This window comes from Varroa destructor, unplaced genomic scaffold, assembly GCF_002443255.2.
Source record: "Varroa destructor unplaced genomic scaffold, Vdes_3.0 BEIS01000001.1, whole genome shotgun sequence".
NCBI lineage: Eukaryota > Metazoa > Arthropoda > Arachnida > Mesostigmata > Varroidae > Varroa > Varroa destructor.
Genome location: NW_019211454.1, coordinates 74677029 through 74703563, shown reverse-complemented (window position 1 = coordinate 74703563; position 26535 = coordinate 74677029). Strand labels below are relative to the sequence as shown.

Below are 26535 nucleotides of genomic sequence, written 5' to 3'. Positions count from 1 at the left end.
AGTACGAGAACGCTTATGTAAGACTATAGCGAGTCCGCCCAGCTCTTGCTAGCCAATGATAAACCTAAGTTAGCCCATTTGAAAACGAAAAAAATTTTGTCGTCCTACTCTCAGCTTCCAAAAGCATTTACCTGTTTTTCGGTTAATCTCAAGTATAGTTGTGTTATATAAATCACAACATAAATCCTTAGTTATTTCGTTACGGTTGTTCCACCAGCTCGATTAAATTACTACGCGCATTTCAGAAGTAAGTATAGAACTATTTTTATGAATAGAATAAGCTTTTTAGAATAAATTATAAATTATTGTTTTAGGTACGAAAGTTCGCCGATATATACAATTCGTGTTGATAAATTCGCGGACTCTAATAGTGATGGAATCGGAGATCTGGCAGGTATTATCAGCAAGCTGAAGTACATTCAAGATGACATTTTCATCAAAGCCATCGCACTTGAAGGACTCCTAGATCGAAACAATCCTACTGAGATAAAACAAAACCTCGGCACTCTCGATGACTTCATCAAACTCGCATCGTATATAAAGGTAGCAGCTTGTTTATTTCACATTAACTATAGTATTACGGCTAATAGCGTTCTATCTTAAATTTCAGTTTTCCGTTAGTAAAATTTTCCAAATCTCTTACAATATTGCCACATTTTTTGGAAAATCCACACTGTTTTATCATAGGCTGCTGTTCTCCAACGTAGCGCATCGACGACACAGCTCTTTAACACAAAAGCCCTGTGTTCAAGAGATTTGTTCTATAGTTTATATAACGAAGATATTATCCACTTGCATCTATGACATTGCTTGACTTGAGCCATTGAGATACAAAAACACACAAGCGTCTACGAAATGTTTACAATTTTGTTTGTTTGATACGCAACAATCAGATGTGTAACTATGAGAGACACGAGCGGGCCAATGGAAGACGAGGGACATACAACAGTCTTGGAAAGTGCTGTTACAATAGTCGCAGAAGCAAATCGATCCGGCATAAGAAATATCTTCAATCTCAAGATTCAATGCCAATTCAACCGAATAAGGATTGAGCTATCGGGCGCCGGAAAGAAATTCCCAAAGCAACATAACCAATCATCGAAAAATAAATATCGTGCCTTATAATGGCATTGAATTGTATATTTTTTTAGTTTTTACAAGTAAGGTAGTTTTTACAAGTTGTAAGTTATTAGTAAGTAGCTGGGAAAAGCGTGTCCAAGTACAAATCACTACTAGCATTGGCGTGTTCGATCACTATATTGAAAACTGAGAAAAATCATTTTTTCTATAGATTAGCGTGATTTTGTTACTCGTATTGGCGTGTACCGGTCAGCGAAGTTAAAATCAACCAAACGAATTAGAACTTGTTGCCATCAAAGCCTTGTATATTTTCCAATAATGCTATTTCAGGTGATCATCAAGGTATCACTGGCTGAAGTTGTAAGTGGGTCGGGCAAGCCTCGAGATCTTAATACAGCTGTAAGTTACTGGCTCAAAGCAGGAGTTGCCGGATTTATTCTCCACGAGTTCAACCCCGATCTTGCCGCCCATCAGGATGGATTTTTACAGTGGCATAGCGTTATCGCCAATCACTCATACGCAAAGAAACAACGAGAGAACGCCGTTGTACTGTTAGCTCTTTCCACGCAAAATTTCGCAGACCTGTCTGACACGTACTGCAGGTGAAGACAATTTAACATTAATATAGACTCAAAATTAATTCTATTGCTTCTGTGTAAGCTGTTACAAATACGGTTCAGTTTAGGCATTTTATGAAGCAAATACTAGTATATAAATGATTATGGATGCTATATTCCATCCATATAAAAACTTTCGCTGAGAAAGTCCGCCTGCGTAAAGCATCCGTAGCTTCGTTTCATAGATTATCGAAGCAGTGAGCATGTCGAATCGCTTAGTTTAAAAGGCAAACAAAATATACTACATCTGTTATTAATTTATGTTGAAATGAAACTTAAAAGGCGCGACCAACCAAATCAGCTGACATCGGTTACGAATGGATAATTTTGGCAATTTCACACTGTAAAATGATTACGCCATTCCTCTGATCACCTATTGTTTTATGCTATTCTTCAGGTGTTAGTTGTTTTTCTTTTATGGGAGTCAGGCCAATTTGAAAATAGCTAGTTTTGCAAGCGTAGGCGAACTTTAGTGTTCTTCATCGGGTAAAATATAGCATTGTTGGCCTTTGATGACGGTGACCAATATGCGTAGAGGATAAATAGTAAATGCATAGAAAACCTATTTTAGGTTCTTGCTAATGTTTGCAGATAAGTAGCTCTATAAGATCTACGAGTACTTTTTTAATACTAACATTAATAATAAATTAGTGATTACTACTGGGCGTATTCTTGTGGTTTTTCGAATACATTTGGCAGAAATGCCCACATGGTACTCAACTATGAAATGATAAGGCTGACAGCAACGTTCGACAGCTCCGAGCTCAAACCATTACTTCACGAGTTGACTGAAAAAAATTACACTTCCTGTCGAAATAACTTCGTATTAGGCACTGGTGAAGTTATACCGCTGGTCGAACGCTTCAAACCGCGATCCCGTGCAGAAGCCATGCTAATTTTCAACATGCTGGCTGATGCTACCCCAATCGTTTACTATGGCGATGAGTTTGGCAAAAAAGATACCTGTGGAAAGCCAAAGTCAAGGGAACTCAAGCAGATGCTTGAACCAAACACCGGCAAAATGGACTGGGACTATCTTCAACCAATTCAACAAACCCTATTTAAGGTTTGTGTTATGTAATGTGTCATCTACGAGTTTATTCAGTTCAATTAACGTCAGCCTCTAAGTTACCTATCAGATAATTCTGGGAGCATAAACAAGAGAATAACGCAAAAAAAATTTCGTTTGTACAACTCTGTTTACAGCTTTTCCAACAGTTGGCAAAGCTTCGTTTCCAACAAACTTCGATTCGAAGAGGGGCTACGGTTGTTCGTAACTTTGATTCATCTGTTCTCGCAATGGCGCGCATTGGACAAGGCAACCCCGGGTTCCTCATAGTGTCCAACTTCCGCGCGCAAGCAACATCTGTTAATCTCCTCACTAGCATATCTGCGCAGATTCCACTTCAAGGCTCAGTAGTACTAACATCAACCAACTCGAAGCGAAGTAAAGGCTCGTGGCTGAACTTCGATGACCTTCAGTTGGAGGGTGAAGAAACTCTTGTGCTCCAGTTTGTACCTAAATAAATGGACAATATGGATGACCACTTAGTATCTGTCTTAATAATATTTTTTGCCGTGAAAGCTCATATTGTTAAACAGTCAATGTCCGTGTCATCGAAGTTTATCAACAGGAGAGATGCAAACACAAAACAAAAATCACTAAAAATGCATTAAGACGAACAGTTGAAAAAACAGTACTAGATATTTCAAAATATAGAAGCATACTTTTATAAGAAAGCAGTCGTAAACAATGCACGTAGTAATAAACTGTCCGCGATTGTAGCTTGTAAATAAGATTTGTTTGTGCGTGTGCTTAGCATTCGTTGTTGAAAGGACAGAAGATGGTAAAACGTTACTTTTTTGTAGCTTTGTAGGTTGTGAATGTATTTATTTGCAGTGTAGAGATCTGTCAAACGCGGAGGTCTATCTATCCTGTGTGTCTATACACTTGAGAAAAGTGTCCATGTAGATAGCCACAGGGTTCTCAATTAAACTATCCAAGCATTAAATAAGCTTTAGAAGGTGATGGCTTTTCTGCTTACTTTCATTGAACTTGATATACAAATCTGAGCTGCTAAGGAATTACTTGGCAGGTTGCGATGATACTTAAAACTTCACGCAAAAGATATGAAAACATAGATGTTCCAAGTGGACTAGAGTCCTGGAAAACAAGGCCATTTTCTTTAAATAAGCGATAGGTGGATTTAATCAGAGAGAGAGACGACTAAGAAAATGCAGAGGAAATCACAAAGAGTCACCGACTATATAATAGCGTAATAACATTCGCTTTTACACGAATTGTTATTTTAAAACACCAATAGCTCCAGTTAGTCATAATGTTGTCAAATTTAATTGTTAAAAAACATAGTTAGTTCCTATATATTATTAAACAGAGGCGCGCACAAAAAGGTCCGCTTACGGCATATTCCCTACTCAACTATATCTGATCTACAGGGCTGGCTGGAAGATCACAGTTCCAGATAATGATTTTTAACTTTAGCTTTAGATTAGCGCAATTGGTGTAATTTCTATGTGCTAATAAATGTTTATTCTTCGATGTTACAGATGCCTCTTTTAGATCGTGTTATGAGAAATGATTAAGTTCTATTGTTTTTAAGTTGGGAACCCACTAAACCGTTACTATGGTAACCAGTACCCAAATTACCATTTCAAGATCATAGTCCGAATTGCACTATTTGGAACCACTCTCAAGATTTTGTTGTGAGACCTAGCCAGGTAATCGAATACTAATGTTGAGCATGATAGGTGCACGTTGAGACGGATAAAGGAACATTGCCATTGTGAAAATGGGACGTGTACGTAACTGTGCGTCTTGCCTTCAGCAACACATTCTGGCCATTTTTCTCTGATAAACTTACCCAGAACAACTTCGCCGTCATCGGAGATTTCGTTGGATCAGGCTGACCGAAAGACAGAGTTTACTTTTAAATAGCATGGAACAAAGAAAAGGTTTTGATACCACCCGAGACTCTTATTTAGTCTTATTATATTAGATTCAACTTTTGCATTGCTGAGATGTCATCTGCAAATGGGCTGTTCTTCAGTGGGGGGTCGCTAGTAGGGGAAAATGAGGTCAAGGCTTCCCGAAGGTCAAAATAGAGCAAAAGTTTTCAAAGACTGGCATTACAATTGAGAAGACATTAACTGTACTTTTCCATTATTACAGACAGCTAGTAAAAGCGCACTTGCAAAGACGGCTGTAAATGTATTTAGAGTTCGGGTGCAGATAGTCCTGCAAAAAAATCTGCTTAGTTCTATGCATGTCATGGATGTCTTTCCCCCTGGTGATGCGTCTGTACGAAACTTCCTGTATGGTTTTGTACTCGATGATATCTGGCACTATTTGCAGATACAGGTTTTTATGTCTTAACACATTCCATATAACTGTGAGCTGTGACTTCTCTTGCAGTCCTAAAAACGTAAATTACGACAAAGGCCAGTTGCTTGCTATACGCCAATACTATACTTGAGTAATTTTACGATAAGATTTTTGTTATCTCTGTGGTTACGTTTGTAGATGCTAGTTTAAACGATGTACCTCAATTGTTGAAATACCCGCACTGAGCTATCAGACGCTTTTGTGTCTTTCGGACACTGACTGATCGATTCTGAGAGTTGCACTGACTGTGGTAGCTTCATGCATCTGTCGACACCCAGTTACTTTTGCATCAGTTTGATGATCGTATCTTTGTCTCTACATCACGGAAAGTCACTGATCTTTCTTACCAAAACCTTCAGAACAGCAGACATATCTTATACTTACAGGATGTGCCAATGCCACTAATTAAGTCAGGGGGCAATGTTAGCAATGAAGTCAACGATTAAACGTAGTTTTTTTTCATATATTATACTGATCATTTACAGATATTTCTTTATTCGTTCATCTAATAATAATAATTTAAAAGTTTAAGTTGAGTAACAGTTTGTATGTATGTGTATATACGCGGGAGAATGGTTCACACGTCTGTGACAATCGCCTGAGCATCTGTGAAGCTATTGGAGGTACAGCGTACTTTAAAACATATATAACTCTGGACGGACGCACTTTTCGGAATTGCCTTTAGTACCTGAAGCACTTTGAGTGCCATCAGAAGTTCAGAATCGATAGAGGTCGTATTATTTTAGAAGGTGCATTGTCCGCTTTATGGTACCCTTCTCTATGTTTCGATAACCAGGCTTCGACTATTTTCGTGCATTTCTATACAGGTTTACCCGGGAGGGAAAACGCTTGGATACGAACGGCATGTTTGGAACAAGTCATATTTACAAAATTCAGAAAACTTTTTGATACACGCAAAATACAGCAGGTGACGATTGATGATTCCATCGCTTTATTTAGAAGCTTAAAGACGCTACGATTCCTTTCTTTTCTAGTCGGGCAATTGACTATACTTCTATTAGTTTGTGCAATACATTTTGACTGGCCATAGCTGTAACTCCGTTCGTTTTCACGAGAGGGAGCCATCGCATCCGTGAAGTGAAATCAGGCAAAGTTCATGAAGCGTTGCATCCCTCTCTGGATAAGAAAGAGACACTTCAACGGGGAAAGCGCTGGCTGTTGAGAGAGGGAAAGCGGAATCATCATTAGCATCAATGCGTGATTCAATGCGTGAGGTCTACCCGAAGTACTGCGCGGTCACAGCTTCAGTCGGTCCGTGAATTGGATAACGGCAACTGGCACGTTGTGCTCGAAGTAAGGCAAGCGTAGCATTTTTGCCCGCATAAAGATACAGAAACAGTGCTGGTGCCTAATAGTGATCGGAATTGTGGTATGGAATTGAAATTGTGTCCAATGTGTGCCTGTGCGAATTAGTGTGCATATGTATATAACATATAAAAATACTCGTATATGTACCGAAAGGAACCAACAGGTCAAGCAAATCCTGTGAAATAAGGATACGATATTATTAGCGAGCGCTTTGGATTTAACATACTACAGATTCCAACAATAGATTAGCTTCAGGAGTCATTTGCTTTCTGGGAATTTTTCGTTATTCAACTAAAGGTATGCCTGCTGCCATACACTAAACTATATTTACTTTACTGGCGAAACTCGCATCCTTAAAGCTCACTCATAACGTGTGCCAGCCATACGTAAATGTCTTGTATACATCTTATTATACATGAAGCCTTATGCAGCCTACGGTTCCATAATGGAACCACGATGATTCCTTTGCTCAGCCAAAGTTTAACAAACTTAGCCTTTTTGACATAATCGGTTTATAACGGGATTTCACATTTGACTGGCCGGGTAAGTTTGGGCCCTGAGGAGAAAAACTGCTACAAAGATGTGATTATTAAGATTGCTAATAAGTGACTTTATTGAAGAGGTGCTGATTGTGCATATTTGATTGATACTCGTCCAGAAACACGGTTACTGTCATCAAAAGCTTCTTTATATTAAGCTGCTTGACTTAAGGATAGTTTTATTATTTTTCAGTCGTGACAACTAAGAGTTTAACCCGATATGCGCTTATTTAACTCCCACATCGACAAAAAAGTTGATCAGACGATCATTGATGGTATACACATTAAGCTAATGTATCACACGGTTGACTGGTGGCGGGTTTGTGGTATGGATGGGTTCCTGATTAAATTCATGGATTGGTAAAATGACGGCCGAAAATTTCGGCAGGCACTCAAAACAGTATCGACGTCATTTGCTTAACTACTGACGTCATAGCGTTTACGTTCAATCACCTGCGTCGTTCGCATTTTAATATTAGAGTGAAACAAGTCGAGAGTGCAAGAACCCGTTGAACAGGGTTTCTCGAAAATGGCACTACAATAGGAATGACGAGTCGATGGATCGGACCCTGTCCTGTCAATTATGCGAGTAGCGATAATCGTATTGCTTCTTCAGCTGCTCCAGGACACCTCCGGTTCGGTGGCGTGCTAATGCGTTCCTGTCAGTGTATCGGTGTCTGCAGTGGAGGGGTTCTCATACGTCAACCAGATGATTGGCATTAAGATTGCGGAACAGTGGCCATCGCTTTCATCGTCGTTGTTGGTTCCCAGCTAAGAGTTCAACGTTAATAAAGCAACGGCCATTACCCAAACGCCATGCCAACGGCAGCACTGTACAGGTCGCCAAGAGCAGCAGCTTTAAAGCGAAGAGCAGAAGCTGTGGTTCCCTTGAGTACTATGAATGCTAACAATTACCACGACTCGGTCACTCGGCTTCTACTTCGCTGCCGCTATTCTTCATTTCAATATGTTTGTTATTGTTGAACGTTCTCTTTCTCAGCTGATGTCGTCGCTTGCTTTATCTCTTACTTACTCGTTGTTCCCATGAAGATCACCGGCGAAACAACAGCTTGGGACACATTTGGCCCATAGCTAGCTCGGTGTCACGCACCTGCTCGTAGATTTCCGTTGAATACGACAGCGTCGTGTATAATAAATGTGTATACAAATGGGCGATCACAGAACACACTGACAATACGCAGCGGATATGGGTCTGTCTGTCTGTCTCTTGTGTGTTACTTATCGTACAATAGAATCAAAGAACGTCCCGGGGGCAGGGTTGATTGGGCCTCTTTAAAATAAAACGGGACAACTTGAGAAAAAGCATCGTTTCGTTCACATGAGGCCCAACATCGATTCTGCCCAGAAGACTGGGCAGACAGGCCACGTATTGCCTGTCCGAGCGGTGCACAACCCTATCATTGATACTGAGGTTGATATATGTATATATAGCACGCAACTCCCTATCATTCCAGATGCATTTGTAGTTCGTGTGCATTCATTTCTCGGCGTACGGATTACATATACATACGCTTATTGTTTCCAAATCTTTTTTGTATCACAGGTACAACGCGTTTACGTCCAATGATACACTGTTGTACGTTATTGTACTGTGATAGTATCGTACTCTACTAATTAAGAGTGCCTTCTTCGGTTAGTCGCCGCTTCATCACACCAAATGTTATACATATATGCATGCATTATAAATATAATGTAAAATTTGAAAAAGACCAACACTGATCTCAGTAATTAACGCATCAGTGGTATACTAGGCATCTCTGTATGATAATGGCATATGTTGCAATCGCACATATTTTCTTTTTTTAAATTGGGCCTTCCTTATTCAGACATATATTTATCGAGAAGGGCAACACCAGGAGTTTACTTTATGCGGGCTCTACTACGTCGCATCATGTTGTCCTATTGAGGGCACGTTTTTTTCTCCGCGTTCCTTTGAGCTTTTAAGTGTTCTACGAGAAAGACAGTGTCTCACGCTACTTGCTCCCCATGACTTACGAACACAATATCTACATGTCTTGCATCTAAATAGAAATAAATTGGTTGTTTATGTTTTTTTCGAATCGAACGTTTGAATTGTTGGTTTAATACTTGGGTAAAAAGTGAATAAGCCTACTGAGAAGAACGACGTTAATATATTAACTACAATACGGATCGTTTAAATATTGTATACGAATCAGCGGGGTAAAACTGCGCACCCCAATGCATGTTGACTTCTTAATGTGGCAAAAGTTTAGAGCTAAATCTGGCGTAAATGGCCGAGACAACGACATCTATGAACAGCGCTATCTAATCATGTAGGTCCAAAGTACTATAATATACATAATAATAATAAAAGTGGTACATATTCTGTATGTAAAAAAAATTAGCTCCGCTATATCACACTTCACTTAGTCCAGTATGCGATTATCCATCGGCTTTCACCAATAACTTGGAGAATATGTATTCGAAATAGCTAGCAAACAAGTCACAATGGTCTGAACTAACTACGGTTAAAGGTGGTCCCTGTGGAACCTCAGGAAGGTTAGTTAACCACAGCGAATTTGCATAGCTGAAGATCGCATGTTCTTATTAATCTAGTGAAATCTATCGGAGTACTCCTTGGCCCTTTCTGTCTTCTTCACATGTAACGCATGTCTAGTACAAATTGTTTAAACAAAAATGGAAAGAGCCTTTTCGATTGATCAATTGTTCTGAGCGAAGCACGACCGTTGAAGACGCGAACAAAGGTCTGGCCTATTGAGACGAAGCGTCAGGACACCCGTATAAGAAAACAATTGAGATTTGCTGATTGTTTGAGACTAAGTACAGATTTAATTATGACTATCTAGACTATTCACTGAATAATCGCTTGGTACTGTAATTGTTAGGTTTGCAGTGGACCCCTTACATAAGAATATGCAAGCATAACATCGTGTTATGTGTGTGAAAATCGACGTATGTATTTCGAAGTGTCTTCATCATCTGCCCATGGTTATTATCCTGGCCCCCCGCGTCGCCCTTTTCTACCTCCAATGCCTTCTTCAACAAAAGCATAAGATCAAGCGATAGTGCTAACATGTATATTTCTAGTGGCATTAAGCTAACGATGATGACTAATCATTCTCATTGAATCAAGCGTCAGCCTACAGAGAACCCGACGGCCGTCTAGTCTCACGTTTGTAGGCGCCCCCGTTCTGTAGCTGTTGTGAGCCTCACAATTCGCTACATCAGCACCCGCAATATACGTTTAATTGCATACTGAACTATACCATGTGCATAATTACTAGCTTCATGCAATGTCTTACATCGTGCTCGAAAAGCTTTGTAGTTCGGTACTATTATCCGATATTTACTTTTTTACCCCACTATTGTCGCTTTAGTTCAAATCTAGAATATCAGTAATATAACAGTATACGAATGATTTACTTTATTCTCTTTCGTTATCCCGCGACAACAAAGCTACGACCGCTGTCTTCTATTGTCTGCGTCCTGCACTGGTAAAGGCTAAAAAACGCTTGAAGTTATATCGTACGTCAAATGGCCTCACAACAGAATTATCGACGGGCGTTTTACAATCGTCGTATAACTGTAGAACAGGCAGACTGATGTTTAATCGTGACTATGTGCGTACGTACGTTCGCGTCTTCGTACTACTTATGCCTTAATAATGGTGACATAATTTTATGTTAACACATAGGCCCTTTTTCTGACTCTGTAGTTATTGTTAGCAATAATTATGTACGGAAAAAAGTAAATTCGTCGCTCCACGTCGGGTGCCTATACGATTTATTACTAGTCGTACGACTAAATGCTGCGCCGGGTAGCAACGACCGTTGACCAAATGATTGGTTCTATACATCAACTGCTACTCTAGGCATGCTAATACATATTCTATCAGCATAGCGGTTATTATTACAATATTTCAGCGTTACTTAGTGAAGTAAAACTATTGGACCTCATAGAGGGCAAAGTATAAAGAGGTCAGAATCTTGAACGGTACATGCATCTAATAGGCGTATGATAAGGTTAACGTGCAACTGCGTTCGGCTTGATTTATTTACACGTGATAGTCGTCTGACACGGTTAGAGCGGGACAGAAGACCCCCTCTGCAGCGTGTCGTCTACGACAAATGTGTCAACGATGTTAACTGTATAATATGATAACTAAGTAGTAAAGGAAAAAACCAAAACACTTACTGAGGCTTTAAAATACCTTTATTTATGTTGTGTATGCGTCTTGTAAATGTAACCTATTGCTATGTGTATCGTAGATTTGTACGATGGAGTCATTATGCTTCACTGGAATTTATCTATTACTTATGGCAACAATAAACACACATTGCTAAATAGAACTTAACCATTTACAGAAATTCATCAGGAAAAAATGTTTCATCACAGATAGATTTTTTTCATCGAGACAGCCTAGCGAGTATTATTAAAAAACATGTTTTTACTTTGCTTTGTTTCGTATTGCTCCTAACAGCTTCTATTTACAGTACCGTACACAACATTCCGCCTTTGCGTATTAAATTCGACCGATTCACTATGGACGGTATAATCAAATACAATGCTGAGAATATAAAATAGCAAACAACTTTCTTCGCATTTCCCATGAAAACATATTTGCCGCTATTACGTTTCGTTCTTTATTTAGTTACATGGATGTAGGCCAAAACAAATGTTGGCCAAGCACAGGGGTCAGCAATTACTGATGATCGAGTCGGAGTTCGTGTGGCTATCCCAAAAAAGCTACAATTTTTTCGACATAGTACAAAGTTGATTTTGCCTTATCAGTTCCGAAGAATCGAGATGAGGTATGTGGCCCCTTGCTTTCGATTAAAACCAATGTTTATGTTATCCAGGTACGTCGTCTTTTCTTATAAAAGAAAAAGATGAAGAGCCCTAAGCAATGGCAGTTCAACGATAACATTTGGAACATCGTACCATATATTGAGACTGAATGACAAAAAGTCACATTACCCAAATGCTACGAGAAGTCGCTGATCGTGACGCTTTCGTTTGTGGGCTTTTCTTCATAGCTTTTTTTATTGACGTTGTAGTCGTAATAGGCGGAGAATGATTTACGAAAAAGCATAAACTTGAAACGAAGTTGGGATAAGTGCAACGAGACAGGAAATGAGATAGCTAACACTCAAATAATTATTTGCCCCCTAAAAAAAAATAACCAGGCCTACGCGGTAAAGCAATAGGCGACTATAAGTATGTAACCCCCTGAACATTATACTGATCACTAGAATAATGCACACATATTTACTCAGACATATTTCTGACCTAAAACGCGTTTTTGACTACGTGCGTTTGAATTTTACTAAATTTAAATTTAAAAAAAAAAAAACTTTGTCTTACAAGGGAGATAAGTGAAGGCGTACACCTATAGTACATAAAGTAACGTTATGTGTCAAGCTGGGTTAAGTTGCGCTCCCAAATATCCTGCTTTGTTGATTCGTTAGTTCACCTGTATATAACAATTATAAATGAAGCTTCTCAATATTCTTGCCAATGCTTACTCTTATCACTTTTATAGTAATACTCGAAGCTATCAATGCCACACATGTCATATACCCGACAGGTTACTTTCAATTGAATTGAGTGCTATTTACTAGATAAGGCCTGAAAATCAGGCCGAAATGAACTCTATGCAGTTGATATATTTATCAATGTTGTAATGTGAAGATTTTATGTACAAAATAATGAACACGTTTTTAATCGTTGTTTGCGTATCTTCTCTAGCAACTGCAACTGTGAGCTTAGGTTTATCCGTATATATATATATATATATAAGAGGTGAGGAAAATATTTCTTGACAATTGGAGACCCTTTATTTCCCGCTTAACAAGCTACGGAAGATCCGCAAATCATTACAATAGAAACCAGTATATATTTTTAATAGGGACACTCTAATATGATTTCCATATATATTTTTACTATGTTATAATGCCACAGCGTTAACATATGTTAAAAAAAAAAAGCAGTAGCTACACCTTGTCCCACATGGCGTAGATTGTTTGCCTCGACGGCGGCACAGTTTCAGTTTTGAATTAATTTTTGCAGGACCTGCTGAGCGTTGTTGGTTCTACAGTATTACTTGATGATCCACTTCCGTTCACCGTTAGCCAGAACCATCTTGGAATAATCATTGTACAGTTAGTACATTAGTACAGATTAGGCAAACTGACCAATCAGCACGAAACGTTCGGCACCATGTACGGCACCACTCACTTCGACGGTGCTAGACAAAAGGTACATGAGCCTTGGGGGTGAAATGTCAGACGGCGGCACGCAAGGATTCGGCCACAGGGATGCACAAATATACATGTGACCTATTCATAAGTTACAACAAGGAATTATCGATTAGTAATAGAAACTGATCCAAAGCTGGCTAACTGCATTTCCAACATAGAGGAATATAATATGCTGCCCTGCATTATGTTTATAACGCAGTGATATAGGCGTGTAGAAACAATATCAGGATTGGTCTGCAACAATTGCGTTATTTGTGGTCATGAACACGCTAACATGACCGGCAAATATATTACATAAGAAAAAAATCATAATTCCAGACATACGGCAGGTCAAAAAAGCCAAAAATGTAAGGGTTCTGAACGTCCGATAAGTTACGAAGATTTAAAAAGGCGAAAAAAGATTAACCGTTGGATCCTATTAAGACAGCCGTTAATTTTAATATTGAGAGCCCAGATACAGTAAAAATGATTTTTGGGCCTTTTTTTTGATGCGTTTTTTTAATTTTCAAACCCCTTAAATATAAGCTGTTTTAAGAATTCTCTGGTTTGCATTTTGGTGATGTTTTAGTCGTAGCGTGAAAAACCGGCGATAACGTAGATCGTTGATTTTGGGCAGAAAGAAGATCTACAATCTTGGTGGAATTTTTCCGCGTGAACACATTGCATAGTAGGTTATCTTCGCCCAAATTCCGAACAAGACGCCCTGTTCTTCGTCATGGTGATCTCACTGGCTTATTCTAAAAAAAAAAAAATCAATTTTCTTTCTATACAACGTCTACTTGGTAAAATTTTGTTCAAATATATATATATATATCCCGCTTAAGTCTATTATTAATAAGTACCCAAAAGTGGAACCAATGTGCCATTATGAAATGTGGCCAAAATGAGAAGCGTGACTGGATCTTCTCTACTACTAATACCCTAAGGAAAAAGCTCATGGCTTGAAAATGACTAGAGCAGAATTTAGATATGAAGGCGATGCAATTGAAAATATATTATATTACTTAGTGACCTTCTTATTTATTTTATATCATTTCTTTTCGTAGAGGCCTGCACAATCTTCGACTGTTTTGGACAGGCTGCGGTTGAACAGTTTTTGGCTGAGATGGTCCTACATGGCCCGTATCATTCATTTGGTGCAAAGCACCACCATTTAGATTAGGTGTTTCCCAAAATTGAACTTGAAATTTAATCCCCGTTTAAAAAGGAACAACGCAAAAGGGAACGGTTACAATGCAGGACCGGCAGAAACCACTCGCTCAGCCGGTTCCATCAGGATCAACAACGGATCGTAAAAATGTATTTTCCTCCTGAACGCAGTAAATGACAACTTTAGACAAATATTCAGATCACAGTTACCTAATAGGAAGCCTTCCGTAAAAAATACAGTGATGGGGGATTTTCCACGTGTAAAATTGTACGATATGTTCATTTTTCACGGCAATTTTTTAATTTTAATGGTTATACTGATATCTATCTACATTAGTAAAGTTCGATGACACAACATGCATTAAGGCTGCGGAGCAATTTTTTCAAGCGTTCATCAAAGTTGCATAACACATACATGTATTTGAAAAGTCAAATTTATTTTCATATACTGACTAAGTGGTTGTAGACAGGGTAGATCAGCCCGCGAGGTCGCCAGGACCCCCACAAGACACCGTTGTCAATCAAATAGCCTTGTGAGTCCACAGATAAATATCTGAATTATAATACCAAGTTCCTTCAAGTGCCATTAAGCTTCGATTGCAAGTTTTTCAATGAAGCTGATTTTAAATTCTTCTCTGTGTTCTGGAAAAACAATGGAATTATTACAAGCTAGTCATTTCCCTCCTCTGCCTTTAGTATTAGATCGGTTGAACCAGCCGGGTATCTGAGTCGTTTGTTTTAGCATATAAAAATACAACTAAATAAATAAATTAGAAATGTCCACTTATCTAGTTGTAAACATACAAGTAACCTACTTGGGTAATGGTGTCCATTTAAATGCAATCCCGCCAAACTATTCGTCCTTGGACCTGTCTGTTCTCAATGTAACATTAATCTGTGAAAATGACCTGAAAAAGTTCAACTGTTTCAGGCCAGTGCTGCAGGGAATTAAAGAAGAATAACCGTTAGCTCGCGTCTTGCTATAATCTATAAGTACCTAAGTACGTTTGGTAGTGTCATCTACAAACCTAAATAAATGTACGCCGACATTATAGCAGTGAACGCTGCTAAGATTTTGGGGCTACTGGAGCTCGAAGGCCTAACTCTCACCAGCAATGATAACAGCACGGTGACGGCACGCACATACACAGAACAAGTACGGCATCGTATTCGTACAGGGGTAACACCGGCGTATGACTATCGGCTTAGTACATGGCTTCTGACACACTGACCCTCATTTAGCCCTATAACAACGACAAGAAAAATCACGTTACCTTTGCTACTTCCCCCTTCTTGCCCATTTTCTTTTTCGTATGCTAGCCGGCTCCAAGTGTTTGCCTCACTAGTGATTAGATAAGCTGCGTTGCATTATTAACACTAATTTGATAAGAATTACTGTATAAGATAAGTAGCACCTGTCACAGTTTGTATACAGCTGTGAACTTGGTCATTTTGGGTCACAACTCTGATTGGCCGGGCGGGTTAGAAACGACGTCGAGGAAAATCCTACTGGATGTTATATCGCTAGTTTAAAAAGATTACTTCCGGCAACGCGGTTTTGAGGATGCTGTCGAAATGTTGGTTATCTCGGTGATCTTGTTAGCAATTGAAGACGGAGCACGCAATAATAACACAGAAAAGCTAAAGGTGCTATTACTATAAACAACTATTAAGTATATGTATTGAGATATGCATTATTAATAACTTTTCAATCTATCCATGTATTTTTGTATGCTGATGAAGTAAACTTAACTGGAACACAACGCGTAACTTGTCGATGAACCTAAACGCTGGGGTCGAAACGGCTGAAGCTTACGTGGTTATCGACGGCTTGATCCGTGCCAGCTGTTTCAGTGCCCAAGAAATACTTAGAAGCTTCTATAAAGTGCATAGGCTTTTGTTGCTGCCCCGATCGCTTTATAAACTATTGTATTCCTTTATAACCACCTATAAACGTATAAAGAAGAACTGCGGTTGAAACATGAAGACTTATTGAAAAAAGTATGCTTCAATGGCTGCACCCGATCTTTATTAAAATACAGATATTATGTAACCATAGATAAGTTACACAATAATGTCCCATACTTGAAGGGGTCGAGTTCATTAGTTGGCCTCTTTGCCGGGGTTACGACGCTTGCGAATATGCAAACAAACTTGGAGAATCAATAAGCGTCGAACGTACAATGGAATTAAGCTTTATTCCTAACAGCAATACACGGATGGGTTTAAAGTAACGCACAGCGTATCGAATGCTTGGCCGTTAGAATGGGACAGAGCTCCCACGATGGGAAAATTTGCTAACAATAGCCACTCTAGCCTATACGGCAAACGAAACAGGAAGAAACTACCGAAGTCCATTAAGACGCTCATCATAAGTTACGCGAGCCTCAACCAGCAACGAAGTCCGCGGTCGGGAATACTACGTGATCGGTTTGAGTAAATTATATGTAGGGTTTAGATCTTCCGAAACATTGCATCATTTTTTCATCAATCTCCGCTTTAAAGACGGCGCACTTTTATCTAGACAAATAACAAGCATTACTATTATTATCAATACAGATATGACTATAACAGTTAATGTCCGAATTAAGCTATTTCGTATTAGTAAGTCGCTAAACGTGAAATGTGAGAAACGGTAATTCCATCATTTTTCTTTACTTTTTCTGCCCGCGATGCATTTCCACCTTTTGACACTTTCAGCAAGCCAGTTACAGTGAGCCATAGAAAGTCATAAAATTTAAACGGGTTGCGATTAAGTCTTATCTGGAAAATAAACAGCTCGCTCCATGAACTTTAGGTTTGGTAAAGAACATATTTTTGTAAGCCCTTCATTTGCAATTTAAGCTCCAGGAAGAAATTTTAAACTCGAAAGTGGGTATCATAAAAGACCTTATGCGCAGACAAGTGGCAAATTATTTGGAGATTGGACCCATTTTGGGGTCTACGAATGTTACCACTTGGATTTGATGTGTGTAAAGTTACCAGACTTACTCATATTGGTCGAATTAATAAGAAAAAAAGTTGCAAAAATGAGTGTCATCGTACTTGAACGAGGATTAAAAGCGAAATTGGAGTTATAACAATATATATAATATAACATTGTGACTTATGAAAAATGTTGGCGGCCCATAGAAATCCTGGCTGGTCACATCAGTGGGTGAAATTATTAAACAGTCAACATCGTTAGAGCGAGCAGTCCTATAGCAAATATCCTATTCTTCATCCTTACATCGCGTAGAATCACGATGACAACTCCGCAGTTAGACGCTTTTCGTCGTCCGACACACGCGCCTGAGGTTTATAACAACAGACTGATATTTTTTAAATCTTCACAACCTGATAAAAATATTGAAGTCCCAACATGATATAGAAATTATCTTCATGGCAAACTTCTAGAAGAGCGAATAAATAAGTTACCATTCAAACCTGAGTAGAAGCTCGCAGACTTAGACTTCAGTAAGTGCGCACTTCGATTGAAGTTACAATAACTACCTCTACAGAGAAAGATTCTAAAATTTAGAGGCTTGCATTTTGTGCCGAACAACGTAATGCATATATGCGATTTAGTTCGACGGCACTTTCTCACATAAAAATTAAATCTATCATAAGTACAGCAAATGCATCCTGACTGCATCCTAATTAAAACAATATAATCCTAAATACAGCCGCACCAGGTCATAGAATACAAACAAATTTACCTATGGGAATTATTTTGGCTGTAGCTGATCCTTAGCTTGAAACGACGAATCAAAATTTATCAGCCTAAATAGAAACTGGGTCCAGTTTCTTTTTTTTTTTTTTTTTTCCAATAAAAGAGAATATCTGCAAGCAAAGCCCTTGAGTAGTCTACTGCTATGCAAGGTTGTTGAATAATGGACCACGCCTGTTTTTAGCACCCACGGTTGTAATAGCAACCAGTATATAAATCTTGTACCCGTCTCTTTCAATAATACTAACCATGGCGGAGGAGCTTGACGCCTATGTGGTATGAACAAAACCACCAAGGTACGATTCAAAATGAAATGTTTGGCATGATCGAAACAAAGTCGTGTGCGCCCTAATGCCAGCGACTTGTTTCCATAGCTTCCAACGGCAAAGCTGAAAAGACAATTGACAATAGATACTCTGGCCTCTACGCCGTACATAAAAAGTAAAGAAAAATAACATCGAGTCGTTAGTAGGATATCAGTTTTGGCCCTGTAAACCTTACTACATTGTGTACTGACAAAATAAAGCAGCAGCCTGTGCACTTCGTAAATTTATATGCTAACGGTCTTACATAGATTGATAGTAGCTATATAAAAACATACTTGTTATAGAAATTTTAACCTCCTCCGTTTGTGTTACAACAAAAAAAAAAACGTACCGATAACCTCGGAATAGCTCCTTGTGGCTTAGGGGTTTAGTCGAACTTAATCATAGCATTTGTCGCAGAAGTAGTTTACGTTTATTACGTATTAGCAACGTAGGATTTTGCTTATGCATAGGCCGGTACTATAACTTTCATCACGAATTTCATCTTATACATGTGCCTTCATATATATATTTTCAGTGCTGCTAATGGCCCCGAGGAGCCGCAGATATCTAAGTAGACATATTCTTTTACGAGCCAGAACCCCATTGCCTTACGTGCTTAACGAGCAAGTCTCGTTGCATCCTATTTTCGGCCAGCTGATTCTAAATTATGTACATACAAATGAAGAGATTCGTTAGTGGGCTGGAAGTGCTGTCCTTTCTTTCTGTTTTTCCTCTAACAAGAAACTTTTTTTCCTTTTGCCGGCAACTTCTCGGACAACGGACCTCAGCCCGCACTACCGCCTTTCAAGATGCGTTTGCCAGGCGGCCAACCCCATTTTGGATCGATTTTCCTAAGACATGCAGGACTTTTTAGCGTCAGAGGCCGCCAGCATTCGTACTCAGAAGTCGATTGCGGTAGATCTCATTGTCTTAATTGCACTCTCAATGGCTGCCGAACTCCAAACTTCAACGTGACGCCTAGATGCATAGAAGCTTTTGGAATGCGCCTACGAAGCTCTTTTTGTACCTGACATAGTACATAGCAGAACTTACGTACAGCATCTGGTTGAAAATCTCTAGTCTGCAATACAGCTCCATCATCCTTTTCGGAGGAGTATACGATGGTTTAACTATACCTGCAGCCTTGCCCGGAAAAGTCAAACGGTTTTCGGACTTACAGCCGAAACACAGCACAGGTTCTACACCTTTGTCTCCGTTTTTAAGACGATCTGTCAAAAAATATATGCATCACAAAAGCAATAGTGCTTTGAATTGTTGGAGACTTGTTTGATAGTCAATGCAAAACGTCGAGCGCATAAGCATACGCATAAAGTAGGGTATACAAGCTCGGCGCCTTGCTCGATCAGCCTTTTCGGCCCTAATAAATCACTTCTCGCAAGTGTCTGGGCCAATACAGAAGATACCTCGGGCGGTGACTTTTTCTGCCGCATTGTCTAAAGAGGAAAGTTCAGTATAATGCGATACTTTTCGGCAAGACTTCACATTGCGAAAATTTATGTAAGGCCTTGTAGGCCTACGCAACAAGAGAGCCACCGGTCAAAATAGGGCCTATAACGGAAACTCGAATGGGTCGTTCTGACTGGACGCATCGTGTTGGATGGCATTATTTCATGAATGTTTATATAACTGTGCACACCCAGCATAGTGGGGAGATGCTACTTAGCTAATAATCTTTAAAGAAAGGGCGACCATGGTGGCGTCACCATGGTAGAGAATAGCACAGAAAATTATTTGTTATAGGCAGCTCTCTGGTTTGCCAATTGAGAGACTTAACAGCGATTTTGAAAGCGTACACGCTACCCTAACGGAACGACATGCGTTCCAAAAAGAACGCTTAACAGGACCGGCATGTAAAATCCTGACGACAGACGTCAAGAGAGCATTGGCTCTATGCGGTATCTGTTGATTCCAAGATAGCCCTCTACTCGGCGTTCAGACACAAGGTTTGGCACATGTTTACGCTGACCGATGTGAGTGCCTTTATGAATGCGCTTGACCTCTTCGCTGTAATTTTATAGTAGAACAGACTTGCCATAGACGACGAAGTGGCCAAACTTCCGCCTCTCACAGAAACAACTAATGTGGTTCAGGAAGACAAGCTAAGCCTACTCTTATTTTCCATTTTGCTAAAGAGCTTCCCTAATCAAATAAGAAAGCCGAAGAAGTGATTCGAAATAATTTTGTATGGAGGCGGCTTAGTAATATATGGGTCGAACAGGGTCCGGAAGCAGCAAGCTCTAGCTCCGCTTAAGACTGATCGTAAACCTAACTAAGATGGAAGCGATGAAGTTCAGCGGCTACTGACACATTATATTTTGCCAAGGCGTCTCTTGCCTTTCGGTGGTTTCCCCACTTAGAATTGCTTTTCCTCGCGAACGGCAAAAGTATAATCGCGTCACCTCAAGGTAGTTCCGATCGTAACGCCTAAAATACGACTTGTTTGGCAAAATGGAAAATAGTTAAGGACCCCCGAAACTAACCTTACAAACTGGGAGCAAAGACTCGAAGAGATCGATAAGAATTTTTTGCTTCAAATGTGAAGGAGGACAACGAGGTAAACGAGATAAACCGGCTAAATAAACATGTTGTCGCTCCCTTTGCTATACATAGGTTTCACTACAGGCTTCACTGGGAACAGGTTCCCCCGAGTGTAGCGATACATCTAAGTGCTCCAAGAATGGATGCCAGAGAAATTGGAAGATATCATGCTGTTTGTTGTTTTCTGATAGCGTAATTACTATATATGGCAAATCTCGTAAATGAGCTTTATAAACGCAAGAGCACTCTCATAACACGTATGACGCAATATACAATAGTCATACATGCTCACCCCGATCTTAAATAGTGTGTTATCGACCTCTGTTTACGAAGTCTTTGACTACAACCAGCAAAATGAAACCTGATTTATTTTTGCCTTTTAAGTCACCACGGGTGATGTTCGGGTTGGATACAGGTTAAGCTTTATGAAAATATTGAACGATATATATATATATATATATATAGAAACAAAGCAAACCATAAACGTAAATAGAGAAAGTTACTAGAAAAATACGGAAACAACGACACAGCGCTATATCAATGTCATATATGATAACTCACATTCAACAATCGATAATTGGGACAGATCATTCAAACATATAGTATCTTTGAAATAGAAATAGCCTTGTGAAGGGCGCTAGCGAAGCTCAATTCCATGACATAATTTTTTACATTGAAAAAGTGTGGATTAGGTCATTCCTAAAACCAAAGTACAGTTTGACAATAGACTTTCCAATCGCATGCTTCCTGGTTTTTGAACGTTTGGTTGCGTACTATCAAAATACAAATGAAGTTCTCACGTAATGAAACGGGGCTACTTCAAATGAACAGTCTCGTACAAGAACCATCGATAGGGTACAGGCAACGACGTAGGGCAATGTGTCACGCGACAACAACAACAACAACTTAACAGAAAATATAGGTTAGTTACTGATCATTGAGGGTTCATGGTAGCAGGTTGATCTTTCGGATCTTCCACAGTCTTCGAGCGGTTCATAAACGTAAATTCAATTATCTATTTGGTTAGGTTCTTCGCAGCATTTCCTTTACAATACCACTTCAAAAGAAGATGTAATAAACTAGAAATGAAAAACATAAATTTCAAATTTCTTTATCTTTCTTTTTTTCAGTTCCACTATATTGAGCAAGCGATAGAAATTTATTTTGACAGAATGCACTTGTAAATAGAAATCAGCTTATTGCTTCTCCTTTGTCATGCGTTACGCTAGTACATCATAAAGGTTAGAATACGGTATTTTTGTTTTGTAAAAATTTTTTACAAAAATTACTAGCCACTACCTTGGCAGGTGGCTTAGTTCGTCTGGCGAAAATGTTTAGAAGAATATTTTCTTATAAATTTACGATGCAGTTGTAGCCACACGGTTTATATATATATATATATCGGTATTTTCGAGTTCGACTCTTCAGTCAAGTAAGAAAAGACAAACCGCATTATACAGCCATGGCCCGTTGCGGCACATAAACTCGGAACGCTTATGCTACTAAGAACGGAGGTATAAACTGACAGAAACGCGTCAATCCAGTTGGTGCAAAAAAATAGTTTACTGTATTTGACCTATAAGGATCATATTAAAGCGTTAAAAAAAAACATCTTCAAAATACTAATATGAGCATCGCAACTCGTTACGTTTATATGAAATGTTATGATGTTAGCTTTATTCCATAAATAGTGTGAATACAGAATAATTTGTTGTTATAGATATAAACTTAGACAGCAGACGAAATGACGTTTCTTCAGGATTATGTAGAGTGTCTATAATATCGAAGCGGACCAATTAAATTCTAAGTAACCAGTTCCAACTATAGTTGGGAAAAATTGGGACCTTTACCCACGTGCGTAGGCGCAACCTGCGACAATATTGCCAGTGAAAAGGCTTATTAAACAGCAAGATTTTTCATAACATATATTCATGTTCCCATTTCTCGGGTACTCTTATTCTAATAGTTAGTGTGTAAAAGTATCTGACGTTGATGAACGCGATAAACGGGCCGCAGATTAAACTTTTAAGTTAAATTTTTCTCTTAATTTATGACCGCTCAATCGACCGTTTTCGAACTTCGAACCTTGAATTTACGTCTACAGCAAGTGTTGAGACTGACTCCGTTACAACTAACTGGCAATATCGGTTCTTGCAAGGCAAGAAAACAATAACTTCCGTTATTCCGACTTTCCATCCACGACCAACCGGACCCTCTGAACGTACGTTCAGAAATTGCAACAGCCTATTTTTGATTTAGAAAAACAAATGCCACAAACGTTATTTGTTCTGTTGGTGCGTTACTTGCGAGGCGACGTACTTGTTTCAAACTAATAATAATAATCATAACTGTTATCTTTCTTGGAAATGTCTCTGATATTGAAACACGTCCAAGCGTCTATATTGTTTTGTATTTCGTTATAAAGGCGCTTCCTCCTAGAGCAATCAAAGCTCGACCAGATCTCAACGAAGCGTTTTCTGAAATCATCCTAATTGAATTTTAATAATTTTAAAATACGCCTGTGCAATGATATCGCTAAGCTAGCTACATGAGCAACAAGGCTGTTTCGGATCACCTGGCACATATATACTTGTACCGAGGACGCTAATATATACAGCGAATAACCCATCTTCAACAATAAAATATACGTCCAACGATCGAAAATAGCCATTTTCTAGAGGAATACTTTTTCCCGTTATCTTCCCTTTTGTTCACTTATTACTATCAGTATAGACAGAAACGTTTTTGCTCCCCTCGCTCACATTCCCCATAACGTGGCTGTGTTCATCTTCAGTCCGGCAGGGTTTTCTGTAAAGGCAATGAAGGATTGTCTACAGCGCTGTATGATAGTGGTAATCACCTACAAGCGGTCCTGAAAGGTACTCGGCCGAAACCGGTTGGCCGACGCTAACACAGACGACACGTACTGTTACCCCGCTTGTGTGTCAGTCCGTTAATTGCTGCTTGTTGTGGTCTATTGCGATTCTCGTGAAGAGAAATGTCTTCTTAGAGTGTTCTTCTTCTTCTCCTCCTCCTCTGTAAACCGTCGACATAGAACGATGACGCATGAATGAGCTTGAAGTACCATGTAAGTCAACCTATCTTACATATCATACATTAACAAAAGGCGGCCTTGATTCACGTTGGCGCGTTTATTAGCGTCAACAGTTAACGAACGCATCTGGTCACTAATAGATTACTCTCGTACGATGTGCTGGCAAACCGGCTATTCATGGTATTAAATATGGTATTGGTCTTACCTAAGTAATTGTTAACAGCGTACGGCTAAATCCTAGAAGAAGAAGAAGAAGAAGAAGAAGATTAAAGTGCAACTCAGAAGGCCATAACGTTTCAAGACTCTCAATAACAGGTCTTTCGCAAAAATTAAACAACCGACCTGTTCCCTTAAAAACGAATAGAATTCAAACTACCTATATATATATATATTGTTTTCAGCAATTATTTCAGAAGAACGTGTATACTATGGTTAAACGTTCACAATAAAGTGTTCTTTTTATTTGACAAAGCTTTAACTCTAATGAGAACTGTGTCACAATGATTTTAACAATGCCGTTGTTCGTTGTTAACATATGATGAAAGGCAGGGAAAGCAGTAGCGAATGAACGAATTGTATGACAGGTGGCCATCGCTAAACGTCACCTTGGTTGGCGGTCAAGCATAGTGGAAGAGCAATGTCAATTTGTCCGAATGGCCAGTCAGGACACAGATAGTTTCCGGACGCTCCTTTCCTACCAATGCTCATCACAGCTTTTGCTCTAAACCGTAACAATGAAATGTGAAAGTTCGTTCAAAGTAAATATATGCACGCAGTAGTAGATTCTATTTACCTCGGCTACTTGTATTGCATACACATATAATTTTCACCGTTACGGTCTCGAGTCCCTTCTGACCAAAACGGAGCTCCTTCGCCGTCGATCATTGTCTAGCGCTCAGACAGAATACTATGTCTACTTTCGAAAGTAGGACTCTTACCTTTTACCGCTTAGGCTTCTCTGTTACGTCTGCGATTGCGCCTGAAAGTATTGTATATATTGCTGTACTTTCTATTGAATAACGGTCGAAGTCTCGGTTGTTGATAAATGGCTTTTCGCGAACAGCGGTATGAGAGATATAAGTCCTAATGCTCTATGCGCGCTGGCGCAAACAGGAAGTCGACACACTGCAGGTTCGGCCATTGCCTGTTGAAAGGTAGAACTTATACAAACCGGAGTAGTTTTCAGGCAGATTATAGAACAGATATTAGTAGCATATTAGTAAAATCTTACTAGCCTACATTCGGTCTTGGGTGATTACCTGAGAAGGGAAAAATGACTTTTTTCTATTGGGCTGAGAAGGTTGTGTCGATTCACTGCTTGCGGAAAAAGATAATACGTGAAAATTTGGTAGGATCTTTATCGAAGCTGAAAAACTTTCTCTTATGGGCTATGATTTTTAATTTATACCTTATAAATCGAAGCAAACTTTTGCTATGAGCATGATCTTATAGCTCAGTAAAAGCTCGTCTCGCATCTACTGGAGTAGGACAGACTTATTTTTGCTCTACAGTAGACTTCTAGGATCGACAGCTGTACCAGCTACAAATAACAAAAAATGAAGGACGAAACGTGCTGCTTCGATAACTGAGGATCTTCCGTGTGTGCATTTATATAAGCTGAAAGACCCTCCGTGTTACGTGTTTTCTAGTTCTGCTCGTTGCGGCTAGCAGAACAGTTGACGAGGGGAATGCCCTTTTCACGCTCACAATAATGTCTGTTTCATATGCTACGAAGAAGACGGAACCCATTTTATGCCAGGAAAATTTTTCTGGATGTTAGTCGCTACCCAATAAATAAACAATACGCTTTTTTACTGATGCATAAACTGTGAATTCGGAGCATGTACCTTGTAAACTATAGCGGAGAAGGTAACTCCAGACGAGAGTGCTCGTCACATATTTCACACAGGAAACACAGGATTCGTGCCAGCCTCTAGTTTATTGAACTAGTTATATAGAGTACGTACATTTTCGTATATGGAACATTTCCATGTTGGTAAAAAGTTACACATACGATAGGACCAAACATTATTCAACACTTTCTTACAGTATCGGAGCCGATGGGATAGAATTCGATTGGTCTTTACTAATTTAATCAATAAATAAACATATGATGAAATAAATAAAATGAACAAAATAAATATATATTTCAGACAAATATATTTCTATACAAACAATTATATATAAATGGCAAATCAGTTTGTTATCTAATGAAATTTATTCGTATGAATACTGCGAACGCTAAAAAATCCGTACGGGATTGAAAGGTTCAGGTCACTGAACATCGTGCACTCCAGCCAACCTGGTTAAATCTGTGCAGGTTTACTTCTGTAAACTTGAGTTATATGTGAATTATCTCGTTTAACTATAATTGATTATGTTACTATATGACTATAATACAATGCGTGTAGTTAGCTGTACACAGACATAAGTTGACCAGCGACAACATTCAAAAAACAAAACCTGTTTATTATGAAATTTCAAATAATGATGGTGTTATAATTCTCGGTGAAGTGTAGGATGA

The 26535-nt window shown here is 39.1% G+C and overlaps 2 protein-coding genes across 6 annotated transcripts in view; both read left to right on the top strand.

Annotated features, from left to right (window-relative positions):
- The window catches only part of LOC111255585 (amino acid transporter heavy chain SLC3A2-like), a 7038-nt gene extending 2776 nt beyond the window's left edge, over positions 1-4262 (top strand). For all 4 annotated transcript variants that reach the window (XM_022817699.2, XM_022817700.2, XM_086988275.1 and 1 more), the window contains 4 exons: positions 315-543; positions 1411-1682; positions 2397-2763; positions 2904-4262. In XM_022817699.2, coding sequence (XP_022673434.1) covers positions 315-543; positions 1411-1682; positions 2397-2763; positions 2904-3224 — 1189 coding nt within the window. In that variant the 3' untranslated portion in view covers positions 3225-4262. The remainder of the gene's footprint in view (positions 1-314; positions 544-1410; positions 1683-2396; positions 2764-2903) is intronic.
- Positions 4263-5849: 1587 nt separating this feature from the next.
- The window catches only part of Cad88C (cadherin 88C), an 85958-nt gene continuing 65272 nt past the window's right edge, over positions 5850-26535 (top strand). Inside the window, exon 1 of one of the 2 annotated variants that reach the window (XM_022803293.2) lies at positions 5850-6726. The gene's annotated coding sequence lies outside the window, so the exon portion shown is untranslated. The remainder of the gene's footprint in view (positions 6727-26535) is intronic. The other variant, XM_022803288.2, reaches the window with a different exon arrangement.